Consider the following 21,501-nt stretch of genomic DNA (forward strand, 5'->3'; position numbering starts at 1 on the left):
TTCTTCCTCCTGGAAGGAAATACAACAATCCAGTTTCGTTGTTCACCCATAAGGGGGCATTAGATGCCCACGAAATCCTCAGCCAATCCAGAACAACTGTTCTCAGTTCTCATTGGTCCATGGTGTGCTGGATGGTTGGCTCATTCATGAGCGAGAAGACTGCTAGTCTAGCTAGTCTGTGTGTGTGTGTGTGTGTGTGTGTGTCACCGCACAACCTCTGTGACCCAATGTATCTGGAGGTCCATGTTTGATGCAGTAATTTCTAGGTCGTCCTTAGTTGTCACGCATCATGGCATGAACTCCAGTCACTTCCTGCAATTAACCTTCACATGTTGCTCAGGGATTTATCTCCATCTGGTCTATGGTCGACTATATAGCATATCCAAGAGATGCCACTCTTCTTCTCAGAGCTTCATGCGGTCTCCTCAGTTTCTCTTCAAGTCCATTTTCAACTAGTCCATGTAGGGTACAGTAGGTTCGGTGTGTGGTAGTGCAGCTGAAGGCAGGCATGCAGAGACAATCTTCAGTAATGAGAGAGGAGCTGCTCTCTTCTCTCTGTCCCTCAGCCCTCAGTCACAACCTGAGAGAAAGAGACAGGACAACAGCGCCTCACAGTGGAGTGACTACGCTTATAGTTTATCTACACATAGGGGAAGAGGAATATCGCCATAGGAACTGTGTGTTTGTGGGTTTTTTGCAGACAGTCCATTGTATGATGTATGTGTGTGATTCCTTGCATGTGCTGTCACAAGAAATTCTGTGCACCTGTGCGTGTTTGAGCGAGTAAAGAGTATTTACATTAGTTGCAAGATTCCATTTAGCTATGGCAGTGTCAGACATGTGTACATGTCTGTCAATGTCCATCAGTCCATGATTTAGAGATTGTCTGAAGGGATTGCACATGATCAATTCGTCAGTTATATTGTTATACATGCTGAGCTTGCGTGTGAATATGATTGTGTTTTCTGTATTTACGACCTGTTGTGTGTTTCTGACTGTAATATGATCTCTCTTATTATCTCAGTCAGTCCTTGCTGGTACACTTTCAGCTCCCCGGGTGCAGTTGAGAGTGCTGAGCCCAGGCAGGGTTACCCGTCCGCGGGTGTAGATGTCCCTGTCGAGCCCCTGGTTCATCCTCTTGACCAGGTTCTTCTCGTAGAGCAGGGGGTGGTAGGCCCCCAAAGTGCAGGCTGCGTCGTAGAAGCGTTGGTAGTAGTGACACAGTTCCGTCTTCCTCTGAGATGGCAGGAACTCGTACAAGTGTACTACCTCACACAGGGACATCATCAAAACCGTACCTGGAGGGAGGGGAGAGGGAGGGGGTGTAGAAGAGAAAGAAGGGGGGGGGGGGGGTTCAGTTGAAAGTAAACTGGGGATAATCCGGCTCGAAGGACCATAAAGAAAAAATATCCAGGTTGGATTGTATGATTTTTAAAATGCAAATCAATTTATAACATTTTTGACATGCGTTTTTCTGGATTTTTTTGTTGTTATTCTGTCTCTCACTGTTCAAATAAACCTACCATTAAAATTATAGATTGATCATGTCTTTGTCAGTGGGCAAACGTACAAAATCAGCAGGGGATCAAATACTTTTTTCCCTCACTGTATATAGTACCAGTCAAAAGTTTGGACACGCCTACTCATTCCAGGGTTTCTTTATTTTTACTAATTTCTACATAATAATAGTGAAGACATCAAAACTATGAAATAACACATACGGAATCATGTAGTAACCAAAAAAGTGTTAAACAAATCAAAATATATTTTATATTTGAGATTCTAAGGAAGTCAATTTATAACATTTTTGACATGCGTTTTTCTGGATTTTGTTGTTGTTATTCTGTCTCTCATTGTTCAAATAAACCTACCATTAAAATTATAGACTGATAATTTCTTTGTCAGTGGGCAAACGTACAAAATCAGCAGGGGATCAAATACTTTTTTCCCTCACATACCCCTACCAGAAGCCATGGAATACAGGCAACATCCGCACTGAGGTAAAGGGTAGAGCTGCCGCTTTCAAGAAGCGGGACTCTAACCCGGATGCTTATAAGAAATCCCGCTATGCCTTCCTACGAACCATCAAACAGGCAAAGCGTCAATACAGGACTAAGATCGAATCGTACTACACCGGCTCCGACGCTCGTCAGATGTGGCAGGGCTTGCAAACTATTACAGACTCCAAAGGGAAGCACAGCCACGAGCTGCCCAGTGACACGAGCCTACCAGGTGAGCTAAATTACTTCTATGCTCGCTTCGAGGCAAGTAACACTGAAACATGCATGAGAGCATCAGCTGTTCTGGACGACTGTGTGATCGCGCTCTCCATAGCCGATGTGAATAAGACCTTTAAACAGGTCAACATTCACAAGGCCGCAGGGCCAGATGGATTATCAGGACGTGTACGCCGAGCACGCGCTGACCAACTGGCAAGTGACTTCACTGACATTTTCAACCTCTCCCTGGCTGAGTCTGTAATACCAACATGTCTCAAGCAGACCACCATAGTCCCTGTGCCCAAGAACACTAAGGTAACGTGCCTAAATGACTATTGACCCGTAGCACTCACGTCTGTAGCCATGAAGTGCTTTGAAAGGCTGGTCATGGCTCACATCAACACCATTATCCCAGAAAACCTAGACCCACTCCAATTTGCATACCGCCCCAACAGATCTACAGATGATGCAATCTCTATTGCGCTCCACACTGCCCTTTCACACCTGGACAAAAGGAACACCTATGTGAGAATGCTATTCATTGACTACAGCTCAGCATTCAACACCATCGTGCCCTCAAAGCTCATCACTAAGCTAAGAACCCTGGGACTAAACACCTCCCTCTGCAACTGGATCCTGGAATTCCTGATGGGCCGCCCCCAGGTGGTAAGGGTAGGTAACAAAACGTCCGCCACACTGATCCTCAACACGGGGGCCCCTCAGGGGTGCGTGCTCAGTCCCCTCCTGTACTCCCTGTTCACTCATGACTGCATGGCCAGGCACGACTCCAACACCATCATTAAGTTTGCTGACGACATAACAGTGGCAGGCCTGATCACCGACAATGACGAGACAGCCTATAGGGAGGAGATCAGAGACCTGGCCGTGTGGTGCCAGGACAACAACCTCTCCCTCAACGTGACCAAGACAAAGGAGATATTTGTTAACTACAGGAAAAAGAAGAGGACCGAGCACGCCCCCATTCTTATCGACGGGGCTGTAGTGGAGCATGTTGAGAAAGTCCTGTTCCTTGGTGTCCACATCACCACCAAACTAACATGGTCCAAGCACACCAAGACAGTCGTGAAGAGGGCACGACAAAACCTATTCCCCCTAAGGAGACTGAAAAGATTTGGCATGGGTCCTCAGATCCTCAAAAGGTTCTACAGCTGCACCATCGAGAGCATCCTGATTGGTTGCATCACTGCCTGGTATGGCAACTGCTTGGACTCCGACCGCAAGGTACTACAGAGGGTAGTGCGTACGGCCCAGTCCATCACTAGGGCCAAGCTTCCTGCCATCCAGGACCTCTATACCAGGCGGTGTCAGACGAAGGCCCTAAAAATTGTCAAAGACTCCAGCCACCGTAGTCATAGACTGTTCTCTCTGCTACCGCACGGCAAGCGGTACTGGAGTGCCAAGTCTAGGTCCAAGAGGCTTCTAAAGAGCTTCTACCCACAAACCGTAAGACTCCTGAACATCTAATCAAATGGCTACCCAAACAATTTGCATAGTTCCCCCCCCCCCCCCCCCCCCCACGCTGCTGCTACTCTCTGTTTACTATGTATGCATAGTCACTTTAATAACTCCACCTACAGTTGAAGGCGGAAGTTTACATACACTTATGTTGGAGTCATTAAAACTAGTTTTTCAACCACTCCACACATTTCTTGCTAACAAACTATCGTTTTGGCAAGTCGGTTAGGACATCTACTTTGTGCATGACACAAGTAATTTTTCCAACAATTGTTTACAGACATATTATTTCACTTATAATTCACTGTATCACAATTCCAGTGAGTCAGAAGTTTACATATACTAAGTTGACTGTGCCTTTAAAATTCCAGAAAATGATGTCATGGATTTAGAAGCTTCTGATAGGCTAATTGACATCATTTGAGTCAATTGGAGGTGTAACTGTGGATGTATTTCAAGGCCTACCTTCAAACTCAGTGCCTCTTTGCTTGACATCATGGGAAAATCAAAAGAAATCAGCCAAGACCTCAGAAAAAATATGGTAGACCTCCACAAGTTTGGTTTATCCTTGGGAGCAATTTCCAAATGCCTGAAGGTACCACGTTCATCTGTACAAACAATAGTACGCAAGTATAAACACCATGGGACCACGCAGCCGTCATACCGCTCAGGAAGGAGAGATTAATGTACTTTGGTGCGAAAAGTGCATATCAATCCCAGAACAACAGCAAAGGACCTTGTGAAGATGCTGGAGGAAACAGGTACAAAAGTATCTATATCCACAGTAAAACAAGTCCTATATCAACATAACCTGAAAGGCCGCTCAGCAAGGAAGAAGCCACTGCTCCAAAACCGCCATAAAAAAGCCAGACTACGGTTTGCAACTGCACATGGGGACAAAGATCGTACTTTTTGGAGAAATGTCCTCTGGTCTGATGAAACAAAAATAGAACTGTTTGGCCATAATGACCATCGTTATGTTTGGAGGAAAAAGGGGGCTGCTTGCAAGCTGAAGAACACCATCGCAACCGTGAAGCACGGGGGTGGCAGCATCATGCTGTGGGGGTGCTTTGCTGCATGAGGGACTGGTGCACTTCACAAAATAGATGGCATCATGAAGAAGGAAAATTATGTGGATATATTGAAGCAACATCTCAAGACATCAGTCAGGAAGTTAAAGCTTGGTCACAAATGGGTCTTCCAAATGGCCAATGACCCCAAGCATACTTCCAAAGTTGCGGTCTCCTAGACTTGAGTCAAGGTATTGGAGTGGCCATCACAAAGCCCTGACCTCAATCCTATAGAAAATTTGTGGGCAGAACTGAAAAAGCGTGTGCGAGCAAGGAGGCCTACAAACCTGACTCAGTTACACCAGCTCTGTCAGGAGGAATGGGCCAAAATTCACCCAATTTATTGTGGGAAGCTTGTGGAAGGCTACCCGAAACATTTGACATAACATTTGATTTGATTTGATTTGGTAGCCATGCTGGTTAAGTGTGCTTTGAATTCTAAATAAATCACAGACAGTGTCAACAGCAAAGCACCCCCACATCATAACACCTCCTCTCCATGCTTTTCGGTGGGAACTACACATGCAGAGATAATCCGTTCACCCACACAGCGTCTCACAAAGACACGGCGGTTGGAACCAAAAATCTCCAATTTGGACTCCAGACCAAAGGACACATTTCCACCGGTCTAATGTCCATTGCTTGTGTTTCTTGGACCAAGCAGGTCTCTTCTTCTTATTGGTGTCCTTTAGTAGTGGTTTCTTTGCAGCAATTCTACCATGAAGACCTGATTCATACAGTCCCCTCTGAACAGTTGATATTGAGATGTGTCTGTTACTTGAACTCTGTGAAGCATTTATTTGGGCTTCAATTTCTGAGGCTGGTAACTCTAATGAACGTATCCTCTGCAGCAGAGTTAACTCTGGGTCTTCCATTCCTGTGGCGGTCCTCATGAGAGCCAGTTTCATCATAGCGCTTGATGGTTTTTGTGACTGCACTTGAAGAAACTTTCAAAGTTCTTGAAATGTTCAGTATTGACTGACCTTCATGTCTTAAAGTAATAATAATAAATAATAATATGCCATTTAGTAGACGCTTTTATCCAAAGCGACTTACAGGATGGACTGTCGTTTCTCTTTGCTTATGTGAGCTGTTCTTGCCATAATATGGACTTTGTCTTTTACCAAATAGGGCTATCTTCTGTAGTCCCCCCTACCTTTTCACAACACAACTGATTGGCTCAAACACATTAAGAAGGAAATAAATTCCACAAATTAACTTTTAAGAAGGTACACCTGTTAATTGAAATGCATTCCATGTGACTACCTCATGAAGCTGGTTGAGAGAATGCCAAGAGTGTGCAAAGCTGTCATCAAGGCAAAGGGTGGCTATTTGAAGAATCTCAAATATAAAATATATTTTGATTTGTTTAACACTTTTTTGGTTACTACATGATTTCATTTTTGTTATTTTATCGTTTTGATATCTTCACTATTATTCTACAATGTAAAAAATAGTAAACATAAAGAAACACCCTGGAATGAGTAGGTATGTCCAAACTTTTGACTGGTAGTGTATATATTTTTCTCTCTGCATTGTTTGGAAGGGCCCATAAGTAAGCATTTCATTGTTAGTCTATACCTGTTGTTTACGAAGCATGTGACAAATAACATTTGATTTGACAGACTATTGAGATCCACCCCTGATCTGCCTTGATCTCTATATGGTAACCAGAAGGTTAGTAGAATTCACTGTATAGTTTACCTAGCAGTCCAGAGGAGGGCGGGTTCTTCTGGATGGGCTCGGCCATGTTGTCCTGGATTCGCTGCCATAGCTGCCACTCAAAGCAGGGGTGCAGGATGTAGAAGGGCTGGAGGGGGTGGAGCCTCCTGTACCGCTGGTACTGGGCGAAGATGGGGTAGTCAGTCTTGTTGTACCACTGAAAAAGGGCAATGGGTGGGGGCGGGGGGGTGGTAAGGGAGAGAGGGAAGGAGAGGAGAAAGTGACAGGGAGCAAGTTGAGAAGAGAAGAAGAGGTTTTTGTGTTGGTACTTTCTGTCCATGTTGTTTAAGTTCAATATTCAACAACATCTACCACTCCCTGGTTAGGATTTGGCACCCTCACTGCCGCGGCCCGGGTTCGATTCCCAGTCAGGGAACTACTCTTTTAAGCATTATTTTATACTGTGTACACACTACGCTGTATCCTGTGCACATGACAAGTAAACTTTGATTTTATATTCATATTACTTTTTCACACACATAAGGACACACATTTATTTCTTTGGATATGAAAAGTGGTAGGAACATTGTAAACAAAACGGTGGACTCGTTTATTTAACCTTTATTTAAGCAGGGAGTCATGCTGAGTCCACGGTCTCTTTCATAGATGAGCCCTGCATGATATGGAGGACCAAAGCTGCTGCAATTAGAATGAAAGGAATAAATAGATAAATGCACATAAGTAGATAAAAACATGAATAAGTAACTAAATCCACACATAGATATATACATATTTTTAAATAACACATAAATAGATAAATAATTATTGAAATAATTAATCCCACTTTCTTTAATTTGATTCATTTATATTATTTCTTCATTTATTTATTTATTTATTTCTGTATTTCTTCCTCCAATATGATTATGTGGGGGTGTCAAGCAAACATATGCGGGTGTTATCTAACACACCATTGGTTGATCAATACCCCGACGCGATGATCGATTGCATTTGCCTGGGCTGCATTCAGTATGACAGAAGGTGTTCAAAGTTTAAAGGCCATGTTTCACATTAGCACCCCACAAACAATAATGTGTAGCACATATAGCTATGTATAAATATGATATGTCACTTTCTGGAGGGAAATTGGAGATACAATCTATTATATGCTGCTGTGCTGCACGTGCATCATAAAAATACACAAAAATAACAAATTGAACACTGAGCCATTAGGTGCAGCTTTGGAACACTGAGCCATTGACTGCACCAGGTGGGTGTGTTACGAGTGGGTTGCTTTTGACAATAAGGCACCGGACTACAACCATATAGTTTTGAACCTAGAAGAAGACCAAGAGACGAGAATAGGCAAGAAGGAGTCGACTGGGATTGGCGAGACGAATGTCCTGAAAAGCATGGTAAGCTAACATTACTGAGTATCAAGCTAGCTAGCTTGGCCACAACTGATAAAGTGGAGTTATCTAGCTAGCTGCGTTTTACAGCCAGACTCAGTTTTACACTTAGCTAGCTAGCTAATGAACTAAACTGCAATTATCATAAACCATTATTTTCTAGGTAGCGGGGAGGGGTTGGGTTGTGGGTTCAAATTGCACTGCTGCCCTTTAAATACTTGCTTCAAGCGCCACCACGGCACACCCACCAAAAATGCTTCAAGCGCCACCACGGCACACCCACCAAACGGAGCAAATGTATCTCAGTCTGTTCAAGAACGTACAAGAATGTTTTGGGGAAAACGCATCCCTGGTGTGGTGCCTAGTTGAAACTAAATCCTGCAGTACCTGCGGCACTCCAGGAACAGGGTTGTCTACCCCTGCTCTAGGGTCCTGTGGTGAAAGGACTGCTGTGCAAGGTATTGGGCAACAGCTTTCTTCCAGGGCCCATATTCACAAAGTGTCTCAGAGTAGGGATAGTGATCTAGGATAACCTCCCCCTTGTCAATGTAATTGTACTCGGTGTGAAGGCAAAACTGATCCTAAAATCACTACTACTCTGGCCTGTCAGCAATGCCACTCCACCTGAAATGCCACCAAAACATGAATAAGAATGATCTTAGTCAGTCAGTTAATTTAGTTAATGAAACACTCATGTAAATGTGCACAAGCCCCCTAATCAGCCAAATTATATGAAAACAACACAGCCTATTTGCAGTAAAACAAGGACGGGCATTTTTCATGCCAACTTTCAGCCACAAAAGCATAAATAAACAGGCAAGGGAACAAAGTAGTTTGACAAAAACTGCTCAAATTGTCAGTAACTAGCTACCAATATAATTACCAATTATCTAGCTAGTTTTTCTATTCTAGAAACCTAGCTAGAGTCGACTTAGCTAGCTAGCTAAAGTTAACTGTTGGTGGGAGTAAGCTAACGTTAGCTAGCTTTCCCCCAGCAGTTTCAAGATAGCAGGCTAGTTAATGGCATTTTTATCAACTTTATCAAATCAGATGAATAGCTATCAAATATATTCGTTCACCTATGTGTCCCTTCTTCTTCGATGAGGTTTAATGGAGGTTGGCATCAAATAAATGTTGCATTACTGCCACCTACTAGACTGGAGTATACCTCCCTTATACTTTGCTTTAAAAAACAAAAAACAAAAAAATCTACAAATACCCTACAATCTAACCCTACACTCACTAAAAACCCACCACCCACTCCACTAATTAAATCTATCTAGTCCTACCTCAGGCCAACAGCCTGAAAGGACGGGCACCACCACTCAACACACCCTGTAACTCTTCTGACGTCAAGTCTCGTACACACACATTCCTCTCTGCAGCTGCCACCACAAACTCAATTTTCTGCGACTTACGTTCCATCCCTGCAATACAGTTGATAACCATTGTTATAAACGCTAAAAATCTAATCTTACTGAAGCATTTATAACTTGTTGGCCTATCCCTCTGTACTGGTACAGAGCTACTACTCACATCACTCCTCTCATGATCCCTCCCCCTTGCCCCATCTTCCTATACTTTCTTCACTGCCTCAGCAAACAATAACTTCTGCACTACTCTAACCCTGGAAACTTCAACATGCCTCTCTCGCACGGGACATTTCTGATCCCCAGCCCCATGAGCACCCCTACACTTAACACATACCACTACTCTCTCCAATGCTACAAATTCCTTTGCCTCATGCCCTTCTGCACACTTCTCACACCTAGGAACATCCCTCCTACACACTGCTGCCACATGCCCATAAGCTTGACACCTGTAACAACGTAATGTATTCGGTACAGGATAACTTATATACCCTAACATCACTTTGTCAGGCTTTCTTGAGAGCAAAACAATTCACATCTCTTGTCCCCATTCGTTTAACACGGAGCACCTGCTCCCTCTGACCAGCAGAAACACAAACAATTATCACCAGATCACTTCTGGTTACCCTCACTGATTCCACAGCACCCAACTCTGTTTTCACCCAACCTGAAACCACAAATGGATCAGCCAAAAGGTAAGGGTCCACTCTTTCCCGAAATGTCATTTCTACCGTCAGACTCCTCTTCATCCTGACCCTCGGTGCGAGCCAAGGGCCCCGAAAACTTCACCACACCTACCACCTCCGATACTTCGCCTTCACTCGCTTCCATTTCTCCACCTGTCTTCAAATCGGCATACAGCTCACTCTGCTTACACGTTCTACCATTCTTCTTTAACAAATTCAAATTTTTCCCGCAAATTTTAACCGATTCAAGCTCACCCTCTTCCTCCCTCTATGCGACCTCCTCTGCCTCTCTTTTTCCCTCCATTCCTCCCCCGTATTCCAAGTTTACGTCTCCTTATGATAATACTGTACTTCTCCTGACATACATCTTGTTCTTGCCCACTCAAGGGATGCCATTTTCCCCTGGGCTAATCCTTTCTCCTCAATAACTCTGCACGTGCACTGGCTATGTGTCCCTTGTAGCAGCTAGCTGACCCAAGCTTTTGATGCATGCCTCCACACGGAAAATCAGCTAATCTGGAGATGCGTCGTTTTCAGCAGCGGCCAGCACTGTATGTGAAGTTAACCACTCTAAAGATTAGCCACAATAGTGGAATTTGCGGTTAACCTTCAGAATAAAGGTCCTGCATTGAAACGGACACAAATAGTGGAATTATGCCATATTTGCACTAGATAATGCTTAACAAGTTTGGAATGTTATATAAATTCAGCAAAAGACAATTGATTAATTAATTTCAAAGGACAAATCAGTTTAAATCCAAATGTGGATGTATTAGACTTCATAATTGCATTGGGGGCATACGTATATTTTACTGTACAGCCTTACCTATGGATTGTGGATAAATGAGATGGGGTATCAGCCTATTCAGTGACACACACAGAACACAACTGTGAAGAGTTTACACACATTAGCGTCATAGCTCTTATTGCAGGACTTTGTGGGAAATCACCTCCCCAGTCAGTCTGGTGTGCGTATTGGACATTCTTAATGCAATTATCCAGAGCAACTTACAGTTAGTGCATACATTATTCTTTATACCCCCCGTGGGAAGCGAACCCACAACCCTGGCGTTGCAAACGCCATGCTCTACCAACCGAGCTACATCCCCACCGGCCATTCCCTCCCCTACCCTGGACGACGCGGGGCAAATTGTGCACCGCCCCATGGGTCTCCCGGTCGCGGCCAGCTACGACAGAGCCTCGATTCAAACCAGGATCTCTAGTGGCACAGCTAGCACTGCGATGCAGTGCCTTAGACCACTGCGCCCCTTGGCCTTCCCAGAAGAGTGGAGGCTGTTATAGCTGCTAAGGGGGGACCAACTGCATATTCATGCCAATGATTTTGGAATGAGAAATTCGACGAGTAGGTGTCCACAAACTTTTGGTTATGTAGTGTATGTCCCTCTCTCTCAGGACTGGTGGAGAACTTATCTGATCTGTGTCTGGTGCCACAGAATTATAAATCTGACTGCATGCGGGAGCACCCAGGACAGTCTATGAAACATCTAGAATCTCTCGCCATGGCTTAACAGTAGTGCGAACTATGAAAATGCAGCGTTAAAGTGTGCATACAGGCTATAGGAGTTAACCATCTCTAAAGAATAACATTACTTCAAAACACTGCTGCATCCAATGCAATACAGGCACTTATAAATGACATGCACATGGAGTATCTGAAATATACATAGACTGCAGCAGTACTATACAGCTACAGACTTACATTTTACATTTTAGTCCTTTAGCAGACGCTCTTATCCATTTTTTTTCATACTGGCCCCCTGTGGGAATAGATGTAACAAGGTAATTGCTTGCAGTCAATCACCATAACGTAGCATGAACCTTCCCGACAATAACCCCCACAACTCACTTCTTGAATGCACACACAATCTTCCTAAAATAAACACACTGATAACTTGGTCGGCAGCCAAACGTCCGACGTCTTCTTCTTCGGGATTGGGTTGGCGGATCGCATCCAACTTTTAAGGTGCATAAACCGCCACCTACTTTATTGGAGTGTGAGGCCAGTCACAGCCTACCTACATTACATTCTCTTCATTAGTCCTGTTCCTCTAAGAAAGTTAAAGAACCCTAGACACCACTTCCCTCCCCTTTCCTCTCCCCACTACACCACCCAAACCCCAACCCCGTCCAGCCTCTGTAACCCTTTCACATAATCTCTCTCTATCTACATCACACAGTTCACAAAATATGCTCCACCGTTTCCTCCACTAAACACTCATCACACAGACAGCTTGCGTCTTCATCTGCCGACAACGACCTGGTGTGGGAGTGGTCAGAGTCCAAATGTGCATCCGGGCACTCTTATTGGTGGAAACCAGGAAGCTGTGATAGAGCGATTTCTCCCCTTCTCAGCTGTCTAACGGGACTGTGGGGAATGTCACGTGCACAGGCATGGCTTTTTTTTTCTTTGGATCCATGAAATGGGGTATCAGCCTACTTAGTGACACTCAGAGAACACAACTGTGAAATGTTTACACATATTAGCGTCATAGCTCTTATTGCCGGACTTTGGCTGGGAAATCACCTCCCCAGTCAGTCTATTGTGCATATTGGACATTTATATTGCAATGTACAGCCTTACCTATGGAATGAGGCTGATACCTAATTTCATGAACCCAAGATCCATAGGTAAGGCTATACAGTGCGTTCGGAAAGTATTCAGACCCCTTGACTTCTTCCACATTTTGTTAAGTTGCAGCCTTATTCTAAAATGGATTGAATAAAATGTTTTTCCTCATCAATCTACCCACAATACCCCATAATGACAAAGCGAAAATAGGTTTAGACATTAATGAAACGTTTTTTTATATATTTTTTATCTGCAGCATTGAAGATCCCCAAGAACACAGTGGCCTCCATCATTCTTAAACGGAAGAAGTTTGGAACCACCAAGACTCTTCCAAGAGCTGGCCGCCCGGCCAAACTGAGCAATCGGGGGAGAAGGGCCTTGGTCAGGGAGGTGACCAAGAACCCGATGGTCACTCTGACAGAGTTCCTCTGTGGAGATTGGAGAACCTTCCAGAAGGACAACCATCTCTGTAGAAAACAGGGCTTTATGGTAGAGTGGCCAGATGGAAGCCACTCCTCAGTAAAAGGCACATGACAGCCCGCTTGGAGTTTGCCAAAAGGCACCTAAAGGACCCTGGCCATGAGAAATAAGAATCTATGGTCTGATGAAACAAAGATTGAACTCTTTGGCCTGAATGCCAAGCGTCACGCCTGGAGGAAACCTGGCACCATCCCTACGGTGAAGCATGGTGGTGGCAGCTTCATGCTGTTGGGATGTTTTTCAGCGGCAGGGACTGGGAGACTAGTTAGGATCGAGGGAAAGATGAAGGACCTCAGACTGCGGCGAAGGTTCACCTTCCAACAGGACAATGACCCTAAGCACACAGCAAAGACAGCGCAGGAGTGGCTTCGGGACAAGTCTCTGAATGTCCTTGACTGGCCCAGCCAGAGCCTGGACTTGAACCCGATCGAACATCTCTGGAGAGACCTGAAAATAGCGGTGCAGTGACACTCCCCATCCAACCTGACAGAGCTTGAGAGGATCTGCAGAGAAGAATGGGAGAAACTCCCCAAATACAGGTGTGCCAAGCTTGTAGTGTCATACCCAAGAATACTCAAGGCTGTAATCGCTGCCAAAGGTGCTTCAACACAGTACTGAGTACAGAGTCTGAAATGTGATATTTCCGTTTCTTTATTTGTAATACATTTGCAAGAAATTCTAAAAACCTGTTTTTGCTTTGTCATTATGGGGTATCACTAAGCTAAGGATCCTGGAACTAAATACCTTCCTCTGCAACTGGATCCTGGACTTCCTGATGGGCCGCCCCCAGGTGGTAAGGGTAGGTAACAACACATCTGCCACACTGATCCTCAACACGGGGGCCCCTCAGGGGTGTGTGCTCAGTCCCCTCCTGTACTCCCTGTTCACCCATGACTGCATGGCCAGGCACGACTCCAACACCATCATTAAGTTTGCAGACGACGCAACAGTGGTAGGCCTGATCACCGACAATGATGAGACAGCCTATAGGGAGGAGGTCAGAGACCTGGCCGTGTGGTGCCAGGATAACAACCTCTCCCTCAACGTGACCAAGGGAAAGGAGATGATTGTGGACTACAGGAAAAAAAAGAGGACTGAGCACGCCCCCATTCTCATCGACGGGGCTGTAGTGGAACAGGTTGAGAGCTTCAAGTTCCTTGGTGTCCACATCACCAACGAACTATCATGGTCCAAACACACCAAGACAGTTGTGAAGAGGGCACGACAAAGCCTATTCCCCCTCAGGAGACTGAAAAGATTTGGCATGGGTCCTCAGATCCTCAAAAAATTCTACAGCTGCACCATCGAGAGCATCCTGACTGGTTGCATCACTGCCTGGTATGGCAACTGCTCGGCCTCCGACCGCAATGCACTACAGAGGGTAGTGCGTACGTTCCAGTACATCACTGGGGCCAAGCTTCCTGCCATCCAGGACCTCTATACCAGGCGGTGTCAGAGGAAGGCCCTCAAAATTGTCAAAGACTCCAGCCACCCTAGTCATAGACTGTTCTCTCTGCTACCGCACGGCAAGCGGTACTGGAGTGCCAAGTCTATGTCCAAAAGACTTCTCAACAGCTTCTACCCCCAAGCCATAAGACTCCTGAACAGCTAATCATGGCTACCCAGACTATTTGCACTGCCCCCCCACCCCCATCCCATCTTTTTACGCTGCTGCTACTCTGTTCATTATTTATGCATAGTCACTTTAACTCTACCCACATGTACATACTACCTCAACTAGCCGGTGCCCCCGCACATTGACTCTGCACCGGTACACCCCTGTATATAGCCTCCCTACTGTTATTTTATTTTACTTCTGCTCTTTTTTTTCTCAACACTTTTTTGTTGTTGTTGTTTTTTTTACATTTTTATAAAAAATAAATGCATTGTTGGTTAAGGGCTGTAAGCATTTCACTGTAATGTCTACACCTGTTGTATTCGGCACATGTGGCCAATAAAATTTGATTTGATTGTGTGTAGATTGATGAGGTGAAAAAACAATTTAATCCATTTTAGAATAAGGCTGTAACGTAACAAAATGTGGAAAAAGTCAACGGGTCTGAATACTTTCCAAATGCACTATACATTGCAATTTGAATGTCCAATACGCACAATAGACTGACTGGTGAGTTGATTTCCCACAGTCAAAGTCCTGCAATATGAGCTACACACTAATATTTGTGTGAACTCTTCAGTTACGAACAGTTCATGGATCCAAGATCCATAGGCAAGGCTGTACAATGCATACAGTATGCCCCCAATGCAATTCTTACTTTTTGGCCAATTTATCTAATTATTTGCTTTTGGTGAATTTATATAACAACAATCCAAACGTTTTAAGCATTATCCAGTTCAAATATGGCATGATTCCACTATTTGAATCTGTTTGCGGCAGTTTCAATGCGGGACTTTTATTTTGAAGGCGAACCGCAAATTCTACTATTGTGGCAAATCGTTTTTGTGGCTAGCTTCACATAGGTGGTGCAAAATCAGACGAAAGCAGTTGAGCAACATGCCGTGACATTGATTAACCAATGGTGTGTTAGATACCACCCACAGCCTTTTGATTGACACCCCTTCATTATCATTGTGGAGGAAGTAATACAGAAATTATAAATATATAAATGAATAAAATGAATTAGTTAGAATAATTCAAATCAAACTTTATTTGTCACACGCACAGTGAAATGCTTACTTACAAGCCCTTAACGAACATTGAAGTTCAAGAAAGAGATAAGAAAATATTTACCAAATAAACTAAAGTAAAAAATTATAAAAAAGTAACATAATAAAATAACAATAACGAGGCTATATACAGGGGGTACAGGTTAGTGTGTGGGGGTACAGGTTATTCAAGGTAATTTGTACATGTAGGTAGGGGTAAAGTGACTATGCATAGATAATAGACAGCGGGTAGCAGCAGTGTAAAAACAAATGGATGGTGAAGGGGGGGGTGTCAATGTAAATAGTCCGGGTGGCCATTTTATGAATTGTTCAGCAGTCTTATGGCTTGGGGGTAGAAGCTGAATAATTAGATAATACATTGATTCATAATTAAATACAGATATGTACAGAAAATGAATACATTGTCAGTATTTGTGTATTTTCTTGCTCATTTATTTAATCATATATTTAGTTATATTTATATGTGCATTTATTTATTATTAATATTTATGAATTTAATTCTAATTATGGCAGGTTTGGTCCTCCATAGTATGAACCCATCCATAAACAATTACACATTATTACATATCAGTGGAGGCTGCTGAGGGGAGGACGGCTCATAATTATGGCTGGAACAGAGAGTATGGAATGGCATCAAACACATGATGTATTTGATACCATTCCACTCATACTGCTCCAGCCATTACCACGAGCCCGTCCTCCCCAATTAAGGTGCCACCAACCTCCTGTGATACATATCTATATACACAATACATGAAAAGCAAACAAAACACGAACAGCTAAACACAATCATATGAAACAAACACATTCTTCAGTAAAAAGGCCCTCTAACATGAATTGCCCTAGAGGCACCAACTCCACCAACTTCAAGGAGTTTTTGAAATCATGCCACATGAGGAGCAAAAAAACTAAAAGCAGATTTAGCCAACTCGGTGGAGATTGAAGGGATCTCCAGGGTTAGCCATCCCTGAGTCTGGGTCTGGTAACTTATATGTCTGAAGGTTAGCAATGAGGTAAGGAATGGTGGAAGTTTATGCAAGAGGGCTTTATAGACAAAAAGAGTGCAATGCATCGAACTACGAGACTTCAAAGAAGGCCAGCCTACTTTCTGATACAAAACGCAATGATGTGTAACAACCTATTGCCCTATTTCCCGTAATAAAGCGCTATGATAAACTGCATCCAATCATTTCAATTCAGTGGCATCTGCATTCATATAGACAATATCGCCATAGTCAATAACCGTAATGAATGTTGACTGAATTATTTGTTTTCTGCTATTTAACGAAAGACAGGACCTGTTCCTATAGAAGAAACCTATTTTAATTCTTAATTTTTTAAATAACTAATCTTATTGAAATATGTTTTTCATCAATCCAGATGCCCAGATAGTTATAAGCGGCAACACGATCAATGAGGGCACTATCCAAAGTACGTATGCATAAATCCTCAGATATATTTTTACGTGATTTGGGAAATAACATATACTTGGTTTTACCTGCATTAAGTACCAATTTCAGTTCAACAAAGGCTTTCTGCAGGGCAATAAACACAGATTGAAGCTCTGACAGAGCCTGGTCAGCTGTGGGGGCAATAGCATACACCACAGTGTCACCTGCATACAGGTGAAAGTTTATTTAATTTATTACAGATAAACCAATATTGTTAATGTAAATAGTGAAAAGAACCAGACCAAGAATCGATCCCTGTGGGACACCCTTTGTTATGTCCAGAAAACCTGATTTAACACCATCAGTAAATACACACTGTGTTCTGTCCTTTAATAGCTTAAACAGACAGATTTTGATGGGGATTTTTTTTATTAAGCTAATTAGATTTCCGCGGGGCACGGACATTGACTCTAGGGGGTAATGATCTTTACTGGTCTTGAATAGTCTTGACTGGTCTTGACTGGTCTTTTCACTCAATCCTTAGAGGTCTTGAATAGTTGTTACTGGTCTTGAATAGTATTTACTGGCCTCTAATGATCTCTACTGGTCTTTACTCTCCCCAGTCTCACCTGGCTGAGGTCAGCAGAAAAGGGGGCAGGGTCCCAGGCCACCAGAACACCTGTGCTGTACAGAGAGCTGGACAGGAAGCGGTGGTCGTCGGACGCCATCACCTGCAGGACAGGTAAAAACACAGCTTTGTATCACCTATTACAGGTAAGAACAAAGCTTTATATACATTTACATTTGAGTAATTTAGCAGACACTCTTATCCAGAGCGACTTACCTTGCATTCAGAAAGTATTCAGACCCCTTGACATTTTCCACATTTTTTGTTACGTTACAGCCTTTTTCTAATATGGATTAAATAAATAAAAATCCTCAATCTACTCACAATACCCCATAAAGACAAAGCAAAAACAGTTTTTTTGAAACATTTGCAAATGTATAAAAAAATAGAAATACTTTATTTACATAAGTATTCAGGCCCTTTGCTATGAGACTTGAAATTGAGCGCTGGTGCATCCTGTTTCCATTGATCATCCTTGAGATATTTCTACAACTTGATTGGAGCCCACCTGTGGTAAATTCAATTGATTGGACATGATTTGGAAAGGCACACACCTGTCTATATAAGGTCCCACAGTTGAAAGCGCATGTCAGAGAAAAAACCAAGCCATGAGGTAGAAGGAATTGTCTGCAGAGCTCCGAGACAGGATTGTGTCGAGGCACAGATCCGGGGAAGGGTACCAAAACATTTATGCAGTAGTGAAGGTCCCCAAGAACACAGTGGCCTCCATCATTCTTAAATGGAAGAAGTTTGGAACCACCAAGACTCTTCATAGAGCTGGCTGCCAGGCCAAACTGAGCAATCTGGGGAGAAGGGCCTTGGTCAGGAAGGCCAAGAACCCAATGGTCACTCTGACAGAGCTCCAGAGTTCCTCTGTGGAGATGGGAGAACCTTCCAGAAGGACAACCATCTCTGTAGCACTCCACAAAATCAGGCCTTGATGGTAGAGTGGCCAGATGGAAGCCACTCTTCAGTAAAAGGCACATGACAGCCCACTTGGAGTTTGCCAAAAGGAACCTAAAGGACTCTCAGACCATGAGAAAGAAGATTCTCTGGTCTGATGAAACCAAGATTAAACTATTTGGCCTGAATGCCAAGCGTCACGTCTGGAGGAAACCTGGCACCATCCCTACGGTGGAGCATGGTGGTGGCAGCATCATGCTGTGGGGATGTTTTTCAGTGGCAGGGACTGAGAGACCTTGATGAAAACCTGCTTGACAGCGCTCAGGACCTCAGACTGGGGCGAAGGTCTCCAACAGGACAACGACCCTAAGCACACAGCCAAGACAACGCAGGAGTAGCTTTGGGACAAGTCTCTGAATGTCCTTGACTGGCCCAGCCAGAGCCCGAACCCAATCGAACATCTCTGGAGAGACCTGAAAATAGCTATGCAGCGACGCTCCCCATCCAACCTGACAGCGCTTGAAAGGATCTGCAGAGAAGAATGGGAGAAACTCCCCAAATACAGGTGTGCCAAGCTTGTAGTGTCATACCAAAGAAGACTTGAGGCTGTAATCGCTGCCAAAGGTGCTTCAACAAAGTACTGAGTAAAGGGTCTGAATACTTATGTAAATGTGATATCAGTTGTTTTATTGATAAATTAGCAAACATTTCTAAAACCTGTTTTTGCTTTGTCATTATGGGGTATTGTGTGTAGATTGATAAGGGGGAAAAAAACAATTTCATCCATTTTAGAATAAGGCTGTAACATAACAAAATGTGGAAAAAGTCAAGGGATCAGAATACTTTCTGAATGCACTGTAGGTAACACAGATTTATTTAACTGCTAGCATGGTAACAATACAGTAACATTACAGTAGCGCTAGCATTTGTTTTCATAGGTAAGAGAACTGTAAAAGTTGGTGAGATCTAAAATATCATGCAATCTGCTTACGCTACCAAGGTTAAGTTATTGCCCATTATTGTAAATGCTATTCAGCTAGCTAAGTTCGTTAGCTAGCAAACGTTAGCTAGATGGCTATGTAAACAGCTTACAGTATGGTCCCGCATATCATTTGCTAACGTTACAGTAGCATTCACTTTTAATGGAGGGAGCTGTCAGAATTAGTGTCACCTGCTTTTCTTTTGACTAGCTAGCTAGGTAGCTATATTATTATGCCAGCTAAGTTCGATAATGCTTTGATATCCAGGGGACGAACCTCTCCCTTGTTATAAACATGTCTAGCCATAGATAACGTTAGCTATATACCTATGTATTTGTTTATGAATAAAACAAATCAGTCAGTCCATGATATAGCCTAAATAGGCTCTATGCACGCATCACTTCCGCATTGGCGTAAGGATGCTTGGGCATTTCCGGTTACCGGAAAAAAACATTAGACAGTGACAGTAGACCGTTATGATGGCAGAGATGAAGTTTACAAGGTGTTTGCTGGAGTTGCCTAAAGTATCTGTTAATGATATACGGAGGGTCGTCCGGACATCCAGTACGACACCACGTAGCAAACTGGATAAAGGCTTCAAATTTTACGTTTCTTCTTTTCTTTGCAACTTTGAAGGTAATATGCTAACGCTAGCTAGCCTGAGCTAGAAGCCTTGCTTTGGTGTTTTAAGTCATGACTCCGTCCTGCTTCAGGTTAATCATGCTTTAAATAAAGTTTAATTATGTGTATATACCTCTCACTTCATGTGTTTGTACTTTTATGAAAGTATCAGGTAAAAACAGGGCTACAAATGAGATCTCTGTGAGAGCCCACTGCTACCGCTCAATGAAGAAACTAAAGCCACCCCACCAGCTGAGAGTAGGACTAGATTAAGTGACACGTTCAAAGTTCTGTTGAACTTGTTCAAGGTTCCGTTCAACACATGTTTTACTCGTTTAATGTTACCACAGCTTTGATTGCCATTGCTAAGAGAACACTTTATAACTTTAGTGGTTTTCACAATAGCTGAACAGTGGTAGCCTAATACAGACCAGGGTAGCTGAGTGGGAATTGCCATGCTTTGTTTTTGGGTCTGTTGTAAACAAATTGGAGTTTAGTTTGAAATGTAAACAATAATGAGATTACTACTTTTTCCTGACTTGATGACTGCAATGACAGTAACATATTCCACTCAGCTATTCTTCAAACTGCTGATGTTCTACTCAAAACTGTCCTGTCATCTTTACTTCTTTCTTTATAAACATATGGCCCAACTTCCTTGCTTTTGTACTTGATGTTTCTACTTTTCAAGAGGAATTAGGAGCAAAACCTTCACTCTACTGTTGTTATTGGTACTAGGCTACAATGTTGCACCACTCACCTACTGCTCTGCCAATACTGTTTGAAGGTAGGTAAATGGCACAAGACAATAGGTAAGTGGTGGGAGACAGTATAGCCAAGTGGTGCAAGACAGTAGGAAAGTGATGCAGAAAGCACAAAAGTGACACGAGACAGTAGATAAGTTGCTTACACCAGTAAAAAGTAGAAATAACAAGTTTTGCTCCTACTCCTGCTGCTGTAAACCCTCGTCTTTCAAAACCCATTAAATTATGCTTCTGTGTATTTCAGATGACATTGCGTGATTCACAGCCAGTTGTGCTTGTTAAAAGCTACTGTTCCTGTGTGGCTGGGTGTAGGATATGCAATCATTTGGTTGCATTAGCCAGTAGCCATTGTGTGCCGGGTGTAGCACGAAGCTAGCTAGCTAGCCGTTCTTCAAACAAAGTCAACACAGTGGCCATTGCTAGCTACCCAACACGACCAGCTAACTGTACTGTAGTAGCTAAATACAATATACTTGTCCTAGCTAGCCAACGTTTAATCATTGCTGCGTCATGAAAGGAACTTGACACAGACACGAATGATCTGTTTAGTGTGTTATCACACTATTGGTG

General features: G+C 43.3%; 1 protein-coding gene across 1 annotated transcript in view; it reads right to left on the minus strand.

Annotated features, from left to right (window-relative positions):
* Positions 1-1,020: 1,020 nt before the first annotated feature.
* st6gal1 (ST6 beta-galactosamide alpha-2,6-sialyltranferase 1) overlaps positions 1,021-21,501 on the minus strand; it is a gene marked incomplete at its 3' end in the record, with an annotated part of 70,141 nt that continues 49,660 nt past the window's right edge. The window contains exons 5-7 of the mRNA XM_084178488.1: positions 17,665-17,766; positions 6,470-6,644; positions 1,021-1,298 (exon numbers count right to left, since the gene is read on the minus strand). Coding sequence (XP_084034614.1) covers positions 1,021-1,298; positions 6,470-6,644; positions 17,665-17,766 — 555 coding nt within the window. The remainder of the gene's footprint in view (positions 1,299-6,469; positions 6,645-17,664; positions 17,767-21,501) is intronic.

This window comes from Coregonus lavaretus, assembly GCF_964263955.1.
Source record: "Coregonus lavaretus genome assembly, chromosome: 15".
In the NCBI taxonomy this organism is placed as follows: domain Eukaryota; kingdom Metazoa; phylum Chordata; class Actinopteri; order Salmoniformes; family Salmonidae; genus Coregonus; species Coregonus lavaretus.